Genomic DNA, 10,871 nt, shown 5'->3' with positions numbered 1-10,871 from the left:
TATCAATGACATATGACGACTTTAATCTAGAATCAAGCATATTAAACCCATAGAAAAAAAATAAGTTAATCACGTAAGCATAAGCTATGACTTCAAAAATAAAATAATCCTTTAAAGTGGCATGATAAGTGAGTTTTAATATATAATAACGAGAAACTATTCTTAATTCTCCTTACAACAGCTTTACAACACCTTGCAAAATCTTGCAGCGCCTTTACAAAAAATATTTGATTCTTAACCAAACAAAGAAATTAGTATTTAAATATTTGAATTTTTAACAAAACAAATACAAATTTGGAAGTTTTAACAAAATAAAATATAACTTGTTTTTCTAACTAAAAAGTACATATAAATTTTGAGAAGTGCTTTACTTTCTAGTAACTTTACCACTTAATTTTAATCCGGGTTTCGCCCCTGCATAGAAGAATCCTAAAAGCGATTTTTCAGTATAAATTAGTATATAAGAAGACACAAACTTATTTTAAAACAGGATTAGTAATCTCAACATATTATTTATCATATTATTTATCTTATCTTGAAAATCGAATACTGGTGGCCATGTGCAATAAATTTGGTGTATTAATCACTAATCAATATGTTTGTTTCCTTCCATTATTTTAAGCTTCTGGGTTATAAATTTGATTGTTCTCAAGTCTCAACTGTCCTCTCATTTTTCTAGTCCACAGGAATCATGACAGACATATTTGCTAAAGATCTTATTTATTCTGTAGCTTAAATAAAAGTTTATTTGTTTGTAGATTGCAATCTCTTGCCAAATTTGAAGACAAAAAATATAGTTGTGTTTATAAAGTTAGGTCAGGCCGTCAGGGTGGGTATTTTGGATCAAGGACAGCAAATAAGTAGTTATCAGTTTTATACTTTTACTAACATGTAACACCACTCTTTTGGATAGTATGGGACTATGGGTCGACAGAAAATAAAGATTTCTGAGTTTATTTTTCTACCTTTTTTGACTTTTCCCAAATGAGGAAAGTAATCGGTTAATGAGAGTAACTACTTTGGCAGTGGCGTGGCTGACAGTATAGGAATCTAGCTGGTGCGGTGTACATTATTTAGGGCAAAGCCAGTGTATGGGGGCTGGGCTCCCAAAATTTGATGTTTGGGAGCCCAGCCCCCATATTTGGCTGCCCAACCCGGGAGCCCTGGGCTGGGCTCCTGGTGGGGCTGGGATCCCCAGGCTTCCGGGCTCCCAAATGAGAGCCCGAGCTGGGGGGGCTCCCAGCCCCAAATGGGGTGGATCCCCTAAAAAGGGGATCCACCCCATTTAAATTAATTTTTTTCAATTGTTTTTTTGTTTAATCTTCTTAAAATGTTTTAAGCTACTTTTGAATCTTATTTTTTCTCTTATTTTTTTTGTGTTTATCTTTTTGAAATTATCTATCTCGAACAGTATCACATTTTAATTTATAGTCGAAATCTAATAATTCATAGTCGAAATCTAAAATCAAAATTTAGCACACGTACTTCGCGCACGTACGTTATTTAGATTTGGGAGTCTGACGTTGGAATTGAAACAAAGCCCCGGGGCTCCCAAAATTCAGGGGCTCCCAAAATTGGGAGCCCGAGCCCCACACTGGCTTTGCCCTTAGGGTCCTATAACCAATCAACCACCTTGTAGGATGCACCCTTCATCATAAACAAAAAGTACTTTTTCGATCTTTCTCTTCTTCATCTCCCTCTTTTCCCAGAACACCATCGTATCCATCACAACTATCGTCACCATCTATCTTTTTACGTCTTTCCATATTATTTTTTCTCTAAAGAAAACCATTCAGATTTCTGGAAGAAACTGCAGATTTTTTTCTCAAGAGATAGGTTGTGGTGGTGGTGGAAGAAGGAAGACGAAGAAAAAGATGAAAATAAAATATTTTGAAGGTCGTATGTTGATTGGCAACTAGGCTTCTGTTTTCGACAAGAAAAAGGAGAGAAATAATAGGAAGGAAGTACTATTATCAAAAGAAAGCTTAAAAATGAAAGTAAAGTTAGACTAACAATATAGTCTTAGGGGCTAGTTTAGAATGCTAGACAAATTTGAGAGCCAAATTTTCAGTTAATAAAAAATTGGGAGTGAAATTGGAATTCAGCCAAGAAAGAGACTCTTTTAGTTTAGGTTCTTTTTCTTCTTTGATTTTGTTCTAAGAAGGATTCAGTGTCTACTGTTTTGGTGAATAAGCTAAGAAAAAAAAAAGGAAGATTTTGTAGTGGTGGTGGACCAGGATTTTGTTGGTGGGTGGAGAATGGTGTTGATTCTAAAGAGATTCTCTGAACATTCTGAGATTTGCTTTTTTCCTTTTCTTCTTTTTCTGTCTAAGAGAGACCAGAGGGTTGGCTAATGAGAAACAGCTGCCTTACAATAAATCAAAACCCTTAAATGGGGGTTTGGTTTTCTTTATCAGGATTTAGGGTTTGAGATATTTTGGCACAAGGGAGGAAGGTGGTTCTTGTGATCAAAATGAGGTACTTCACTGATGTTATTATTTTGGGCAATTGAATTTCTTTTATAATTTTCAGTAATAACACTTCTAGGTCAGTTTTATGTGAAAAACAAGTTAGGTTTTCAATGCCATTGTTATGTAATTTGGATGGATTTTAGTTCATTTATTTACATTTTTGTTAGTATTTAACTTGTTTTCCAGTATGGGTTTTGGTTAATTTGAGGTGTGGTTTTATTAATTTTGTGAATTGGAGTAGGCAACTTTGTTTGGTTAATTTATTATCATCTTAGTGTTGTTAGATCATTTTTAGGGTTTCTTTTTTCTGTTTTTGTCTTTGTATAGTTGCTTATTCAACTCTAAACCCTGATCTTCTTCATTTTGCAGGTGAAAACTTGACTATCAAATTAAAGGAAGGAATTTTAATTCCAGGGTTCATAGGAACTTGAACATTTAAAAATATTTTAAAGATCAGAACAATTAAAACAAGAAATTGTTTTAAAACAGAAGTTGTGTCAGTTTCTTGTGGGGGTTTCTCTTAAATTGGATTAACATAGTTGTGTGCCTCTAGGGCTGACTATGGATGGTCGAGATTCGTAGGCTAGGAAATAAACTATTAATTTGGTATCTTACCATTCATGAGATATCCCTCTTAAAGAATTCTTTACTTCATACTACCCACTACTTCTAGTTCTTTAATTCTCATTAAATTGATCTTCTCCTACATCGATTAGTTCAAAAGATTCGGTCATATAAAACACCATATATCGGCATTCCCTTCTGATTCATTTCTTCTCCATTTGAAGTCACATTCTTAAGAGTCCAGTACCCACAACCTGGTTCTCTCTTATGATTTGATATGCTTGGTTCTTTAGCGAGGTAATTCGGTGGTGGTGTTGGTGTTAGTGATTATGGTATGTTATGGTGATCGTTTAACAAGTGAGGAAGGGTTCATTTCGTGTTAGAGAAAACAGAGAGGGGAAGTAAAACTCAAAAAAAAAAATTCCTTGGCAAGATGAAGTTCATGAAACTTGGATCAAAACTGGGTTCATTTCAGACCGACGGAAATGATGTCAGGTTAGTTTTTTATTTTATTTTCGTGATGCTTGAGAATGGGTTTTCAATTTACTTTCTGATTGTTGAGGCCTGTGTTCTACTTTTGGCATGCTAGGGGAATTCCCTTGAATCAAATGTCCAATGCTTGTTCTTTTTCTGATAATGTTCATAAATTGCGGATTATTAGATGGTATTGAGCTTCGATGAATGTTTGGTTTTCTGCCATTGTTAGTTGGCTAGACATAGGTTGCTTTTAATCGAGGCTAGAAATTAGTGAAGATCGGTTCTTTGTGCTAGTAGGTTTTTCTCCGTTTACTCGATGGTGAATGTCAGAGTGATGATTTCCTGAACTGAACTTCATTGCCTTCAATTATAACTGTTATTAGTTTCTTGGTATTTATCAAAACCCTAAGTTGAAGAATTGCATACTAGGGCCCATCCCTTGGTTATACATTCATTCACTTCTTACATGTCCATTAATATTGATAACATCTTTCATCGAAATAATACATATTCTCATTTTTTTTAGTCCGTCACTGGATTAGCCGTGTTACACCGTCATAGTAGATGTGTTCAATAATATTCATATACGGAAAAATGATTAAGATGGGCATTTTCCTCTCTGCAGATATTTTGCTACTGAACTACCAACTGACATCATTATTAATGTCGGCAATGTGAAGTTTTATTTGCACAAGGTATGCTAAGTCTATTATCCGTATTCACATAAAATTTCTTGAATGTCGGATGATTTCTAGTTTCGAGTGAAGTAGCACAAGATTTATAGCTTAAAAATTCATCTCCCCTAGATCTCAAAAATATCACAATGTAAATCGACCAAGTTTTCTTAAGGAGGATCGTGACTTCTGACGATAATCCTAACATATTATATTCATGTATGTTCTTATTTGTAGTTTCCCCTTTTGTCCAAGAGCGCTCGGTTACAGAAGTTGGTAGCAACCGTAAATAACGAGAATGAGCAAATCAGGATTGTGGATATCCCCGGTGGATCAGCTGCATTTGAAATATGTGCGAAGTTCTGTTATGGCATGAAAGTCACTCTCGATGCTTACAATGTGGTAGCTGTTCGTTGTGCTGCAGAGTATTTGGAGATGCAAGAGACTGTTGAGAAAGGAAACCTGATTTCGAAAATTGATGTCTTTCTCAACTTCAGCCTCCTTCGGAGTTGGAAAGACTCAATTATCGTTCTTCAAACTACAAAGTCTCTTCTACCCTGGCCCGTGGATTTGAAGGTGGCCCGCCGTTGTATCGATTCTATAGCTTCCAATGCGTCTATTGACCCTTCCAAAGTGGACTGGTCCTACACTTATAACCGAAGAAAGCTTCCATCAGAAAACGGGTCTCGTCCGCAATTGAATGGACTCAAGCAACAAAGGGCCGTACCGAAGGACTGGTGGGTTGAGGACTTGTGCGAGCTTGAAATTGATTTCTTCAAGTGTGTGATAGTGACAATTAAAACCAAGGGTAGGGTATCAAGTGAAGTAATTGGCGAAGCCTTGAAAGCATATGCACTAAGAAGGATGCCGAGTTTCAAAAAGAGTTCAACTGAGAGTGTTGATTTTTCGAAGTACCGATCTCTTGTGGAGACCATCGTGTATTTGTTGCCTATAGAACGTGGTAGTGTCCCTTGCAGTTTCTTGTTGAAGCTTCTAAAAGCTGGAATCTTGCTTGATTTTGGAGAGAAGGTGAAGAGAGAGTTGGTTCGAAGAATAGGCCGACAACTCGAGGAAGCTTCGGTTAATGATCTTCTTCTTCCTGCCCCAGGAGGTGAAAATGCATTATATGATGTCAATGTGATACAAAACTTAGTCGAGGAGTTCACCTTGCAGGAGCAGGGAATAACTAGTCATCGACAATTGGGTAAAGAAGAGTTGCAGAAAGCCCGAATCCCAGCATTAATCTCTGATGAATCAAAGCTTCTAGTAACAAAACTAGTTGATTTATACCTTGCTGAAATCTCAAGGGACCGAAATCTTCCTCTGTCGAAGTTTACCGCACTTGCTGAACTTGTTTCGGGCTTCCCCAGGCCCTTTCACGATAAACTATACCGTGCCATTGACATGTATCTCAAAGTAAGTATTCTAAACTTTTGGTATTCCTTTTCAAATCTCACGAACTCAGAGTATTTAATGATGTTAGTTTAGTACAAAGGCCAAATATCGCCAGAATATCTCCTTATGGCTTGTAGTAGTTCATCTATATGGGGAGGACCCAAAATTCGATTATCTGACAAGGTTCACGGATAAAATCGTTGTTAACTTTAGCGTGTTTATGAAACATAATGCGTGTACATGAACTAATTGTAGTCTGAAACAGGAGCATCCCATGATGAGCAAGAGAGAAAAGAAGAAGATATGTCAGCTTATGAACTGCAAGAAACTCTCTGTCGAAGCTAGAATGCACGCTGTCGAAAATGAACGACTCCCCTTGAGAGTAGTTGTTCAGATTCTTTTCTTCGAGCAGACCAGAGCTTCCAAGTCTTCCGATGTTGCAGTAAAACCTGTTCTCCCTTGTCATCTTCAGGATCTACTTCCATTGGAAAATGGAGGTTCAAATGGAAGCTCAAGAACTACAACTACCAACACAGAAGAAGGATGTGACTCAGTTCCAACAGTTGAGGATCTCAAGGCCTTTACGGAGAAGATGTTTACGAAGTTATGGTCAAGTAAAGAACAGAATGAAAATAGCAGTACAGATACATCTAGCAGCCCTGAATCTGCCATTAAAGAAGCAATAGCACCCTCTAGAAACAAGAGGTATTCAGTTTCTTAGTTGAAAGAGAAAATGGAGAGAAATGGGTGACTAATTAGTTTATTTTCCTCTCTTTTTTTCCTCATTAAAATTCTTGAGATATTAGGAGTTTAGATTCATATAATAACTGAAATTTTCTTTCACTTAATATGTTGGAAGAAATTCAAATGATGACTCTAAAAATAAAATTAAGCAATATGTGTATGTAGTTGAAAGAGTGTGGAATTTGGTTTTCTTCTATCTAATTGAATTCCTTCTTTAGAACGGGTAAGATTCGAAGTCTAGTGTAATATATAACAACTGGTAGCCCAGTTGGTAAGTGCATCTACTCCGTAATACGGAAGTTCCATGTTCGATCATGAGGAAGTGCAAAACCAGAAATATTGAACTTGGATGTAAATAAAGTAGTTTCTGTAGGCTTTTAGGTCATTTCATTCGTCGAGCTTTAGGCCAGTAGTAATTCGGCAGTTATCGTGCTTATCACAACGTATCAATGCCTTTGTAATGACTATTGTAGTCCATAATCGAAAAATACATATAGTATATATATTTGATTATCACCGTAATCAAAACAAAACTCAAGGCCAACACAAAAGTATGTTACTAAAAAGTTTTCAGATTGAAAACTTGAAAACCTTGTAATCTGTTTTCTTTATTGGAACTATTTATTTTGGTTTAAGGTTTAAATATAGAGGTTTAAGGTTTCAATCTAGGGTTTGGGTTTTAGAGTTTAAAGCTTGGATTTTGGGTTTTTAATATCCCAATCTATAGTTCTCTTGGATCAACAAAAATGGAATCACCAGGACATGATTTTGTCCAATCTCCAAAATACCCATCACTATAATCTTCTCTCAACTTTTTTATACACCAAATATCCTCGGCGCACGATAGCCTCTTCCAATGTGGAATCCCTATCCTTAAGGGTTCACAACTTGATACTTCTGTTGCCACCATTCTACACCCTCTTTCCTTTGCCAAATTATGTGCATACCCACATAAGGCCTTCATCAGTTTAATTGATTCGGGTCCTTCCCCGCCCAACCCGTATAAAAAATGCGACCCGAATGGCTTAAATATTTCGGGTATCGATGGGATACCCAACCACGGAAAAGCTCGATCGATGACTCGGGTTGTCTTTGCTAGAGCACGTCGAGTAAGTGACGCGCCTCGTACCTCCAACATGAACACCTCTTTAACGTTCCACACACTTAAAATAGTCCATGACTCAGGCGGATCAGATAAAAATCGCTCGGTTCCAGGCCATGATTTGAGAGAGAACGACTTGTTTGGTACTGCCACAAATGTCCCTAGGTTGAGCTTGTTGTTGAGAATTGAGTTAATATCACGAGGGAAGAATTCGGTCGTTCTAAACTTTTCGTAGTAAAGTTTTTCTGCATCGGATGTGGAGATTTTGAAAATTTTGACCCATTTTGAGACTCGGATTTTGTGAGCATATACTGGTTGAACCAAAATAGATGGTGTTCGAAATTTTGAGTACCCACACCTTTCCGTAAAGAGCTTAACAGACGCTTCATTGTCTTTTTCAGTTGCTATATATGAATATTCGACTGCATTATCTCTAAACCAATCCTCCATTCGGTTTACCATCTTCAGTCCGATACCCATTCGCCTGAACCAGAAAAAGAAATAAGATGACAAACTAGCTCATAAGTATTTATGATGCATAAAAAAAATTACGTCTACCTCTTTTTCTTTCTTTCTTAAGAGTAAGATCAAATTTCAAGTTCTCATGGCCAAATATGAAGGAGCTTATCAAATTGCCTTTGGACCAACTCAATACATCTCTATGAGAATAGTACCATACTAAAAGAATAACTATCTGACAAATAAGATAATAATACATGTTTATTTTATCCTGTTCGGCTTCGCCAGAGGCCAGGTCCGCTAGAGCTCGGCCCCGCAGTGAAGCTTATTAGTATGTACTGACATTATTCAGATTTACTTTTTGTTTTTATGAACTAACATTATGATGTATTAGTGTCCGCTCTAAGGAATCGTGTAAATAACGCGTACAAAATTTCATGGAGATTTAAAAGTGAAAAGTTGATAATAAGTTATTCTTCTTTACAAACTAAATAGGGTTTTAGAGATTGCAAGGTTCAAATACAAACCTGTGAGAAGTAGAGACACGAAGACCCAAGATATAACCTAGTTTAGTACATACAGGGAGGAATTTCTTGTTATGGTTGTTACTTTCGTTACCGTTTTCTTTATCTTTAGAAAGTTTCTTTCCACATGTAACACTTTTGATACAACCTCTAACTAAACCCACAATTTCTTTCTCTCCAACTATTTCCACGACAGCAACCTGTAGAAATAGTAAGTAAATTGTTGAGAAGCAAGAAAATTATTAGTAGGACAAACGCAACAATTCTACAAACGCAACCCACTCTATTTTGATGAAAAAAAGAACAAAAGAAATAGAGATAGGAGGAGAGGGAGGTATGAATGTGTCAGTTTAATATACTTAGAGACCAGAGTTCGAATCATATTATTTTAAAAGAAAAAAAGTTACCAGCATAAGAGAAACGGGAGAGGAGCGAATGCGACAAGTGGGATCACCTAAATCATCACTAAAGAGTGACATTTTATCATTGTAACCCATGTCACATTTTCTCTCCATTTCTTTAACCATAAATTTATCTTTTTCTTGTTCATATTTTCTTATAACTAAAACAACTTCTTCCATTATTTGTTTCTCTCTCATCACCTCATCCCAACCAATATTTTTCATCATCACCTAGCAAAAAGTAAACCCACTAAATGCTATTGGTTTGTTTCTAGTGCCACTCACTGAAAAGATAGATTTATGTCTCTTGATGTACTTGAGTTGACAGGGAAGAAGTAGAGGTTATATTAGAGCTTATATAGAAAAACAAGAGGAGAGTCATGGAAGAGAGAGAAAGAATATTGAGAAGAGAGTTTTAGAGAGAGAGAGAGAGAGAGAGAGAGAGAGAGAAAAATCAAATACTGTTCTTCCTATGTCTCTGTTTTTCTAGACATAGTAAAACAATATATGAAAGAATCCCAAAAATTGGAGTGTTAGGTTTAGCCATAGGGTAGGCTTTATAATCTACCTTCTACTTAAATGTTGGGATTTTCACATGTTATACTACTATCAATTAGTGTTGGATTTTTTTTTTTTGTTGAAGAGATTAGTGTTGGATTGCTAACAAAAAAAGTTTTAGTGTTGTGCACAAAAGCCTTGTTGAACAATATACATATAATTCAATAGAAAAAGAATAAATATTGTAAAGGAAATAGTATCTATTCTTAATCTATCCACAATTTTTTTTAACGAAAGCCATAAGAACGTTTTTAGAGTAACAAATCTTTTTCTTCCTCGTCTTGTTGAGATACGTGTGTAAACACGTGAATGCGGGTCAAGTTTATTTACAATGTTGGTATTTGTTGCAAAACATAAGCAACTGAAAACCCGGAGAACTAGGTAGTCCTGAGGAGAATCGTATAACATTTCATAAGGTGATTTGTATGAAAGTATTGGGTACATATCTTCAAATATCTTAGAATAGTCTTGATCGTCGGATCTCTTCATCTTGATCTATCTCTTATTCACGTGTTTACACACGTATCTTAATACGTCTCCTCTCATCTCTGCCCACACCTCCGACCCACCACCACTTCCCTCTCAGTCTCTTTCTTCCTCCACTCTTCCCATCTCCATTTAGTTTTCCTCTCTTCCCTCTCTCTATCTATCTCGGCGAAAGAGAGAAAACTGAACGGAGATATGACTTGAGAGTCTCTTTCGCCAAAAGGCATATATATATATACTTGGAAGTCTTTTCCAGCTTCTCCAAAACCCCAACTGTTAATAAGTCGAGGAGGTTCACACTTTTAAGTTTTCATTTTCAGGAAATGTTAAATGTACAAAGAATCTTTGACAAGATTCTTGACAAAATGTCATTTGAACGTTCCCGATCAAAGTCAAACTTTGGAAAGCTTTGATCAATTTTTGTCTTTTAGTGAAAAAGAGTCATTTAAGTCTCAAATTTTGTCAAAGATCTTGTACATGTAGCACTCCCGTTCATTTTCAGTCACCATAAATAACCCAATTAAGTCAGAAGGCTCAAAGCTTAAGAGTAAAAATAGCATTAATTAATCTTTAAAATTTTATCTGCATGTAGTTATATATGTCAGCACCAAAAATTATGAAAAATTCATAAATAAAAAATGAAAAGAGAGAAAGAGAGAAGAAGATTAAGAGACAATGTCATTGGTGTAACCCATGACACCCTATTATGTTCCCTTTGTTAAGTATATCCGTACTAGCACCTTTTCTCTCTATTTAGAGCCAAAATCAAGCACAAAAAAACTTTGTACTGCAGATGGGAAACTAGACATCCAAAAATTAGGAAATGTTTCCTCGCATGCCACTGCCAAACTGTGAACCTGGACATTTTATTTTTTAAACCAAATCGTAACACCAAGAGAAACCCTAACGAGGTCATCGGTTGTCTTTTACGAATCACAAGAGTTATAGTATCTATTTGTGTCAAAAATAAGATTTAATAATAAAACACTAGAGGTGAGGTCACTAGTTTCAAAATT

At 36.0% G+C, this 10,871-nt stretch overlaps 2 protein-coding genes across 2 annotated transcripts; one reads left to right on the top strand and one right to left on the bottom strand.

Moving 5' to 3' along the window:
- The first annotated feature begins 1,644 nt into the window (after positions 1 to 1,644).
- On the top strand, positions 1,645 to 6,469 carry LOC147551778 (phototropic-responsive NPH3 family protein NPY4-like). Its single transcript, XM_086666061.1, has 5 exons — positions 1,645 to 2,478; positions 2,841 to 3,530; positions 4,138 to 4,207; positions 4,424 to 5,602; positions 5,847 to 6,469. Exons 2-5 carry the CDS (start codon positions 3,469 to 3,471, stop codon positions 6,300 to 6,302), a joined length of 1,767 nt encoding a protein of 588 aa, XP_086522187.1. The 5' UTR covers positions 1,645 to 2,478; positions 2,841 to 3,468; the 3' UTR covers positions 6,303 to 6,469.
- LOC147551777 (putative N-acetyltransferase HLS1) lies at positions 6,355 to 9,039 on the bottom strand. Its single transcript, XM_086666062.1, has 3 exons — positions 8,818 to 9,039; positions 8,414 to 8,610; positions 6,355 to 7,911 (listed from the first exon to the last, which is right to left on the bottom strand). The coding sequence occupies exons 1-3, from the start codon at positions 9,037 to 9,039 to the stop codon at positions 7,047 to 7,049; spliced, it is 1,284 nt and encodes a 427-aa protein (XP_086522188.1). The 3' UTR covers positions 6,355 to 7,046.
- Positions 9,040 to 10,871: the final 1,832 nt, after the last annotated feature.

The sequence above is a fragment of the Eschscholzia californica genome, unplaced genomic scaffold (assembly GCF_041429995.1).
Source record: "Eschscholzia californica isolate CP2 unplaced genomic scaffold, dmEscCali1.0.p SCAF_3, whole genome shotgun sequence".
NCBI lineage: Eukaryota > Viridiplantae > Streptophyta > Magnoliopsida > Ranunculales > Papaveraceae > Eschscholzia > Eschscholzia californica.
The sequence above is the reverse complement of the archived record's forward strand: the minus strand, read 5'-3'. Positions and strand labels throughout refer to the sequence as shown.

What these genes read in the sequence shown, in the direction of transcription:
- LOC147551778 (XM_086666061.1), top strand. Translation starts at nt 3,469, where the DNA reads ATGAAGTTCATGAAACTTGGATCAAAACTGGGTTCATTTCAGACCGAC. An exon ending in ACCGACGGAAATGATGTCAG is followed by an intron (nt 3,531 to 4,137) that starts GTTAGTTTTTTA and finishes TCCTCTCTGCAG; the next exon opens with ATATTTTGCTACTGAACTAC. An exon ending in TGAAGTTTTATTTGCACAAG is followed by an intron (nt 4,208 to 4,423) that starts GTATGCTAAGTC and finishes TCTTATTTGTAG; the next exon opens with TTTCCCCTTTTGTCCAAGAG.
- LOC147551777 (XM_086666062.1), bottom strand. Translation starts at nt 9,039, where the DNA reads ATGATGAAAAATATTGGTTGGGATGAGGTGATGAGAGAGAAACAAATA. An exon ending in CTCCCGTTTCTCTTATGCTG is followed by an intron (nt 8,611 to 8,817) that starts GTAACTTTTTTT and finishes CTATTTCTACAG; the next exon opens with GTTGCTGTCGTGGAAATAGT. An exon ending in CGTGTCTCTACTTCTCACAG is followed by an intron (nt 7,912 to 8,413) that starts GTTTGTATTTGA and finishes TTTCTGGTTCAG; the next exon opens with GCGAATGGGTATCGGACTGA.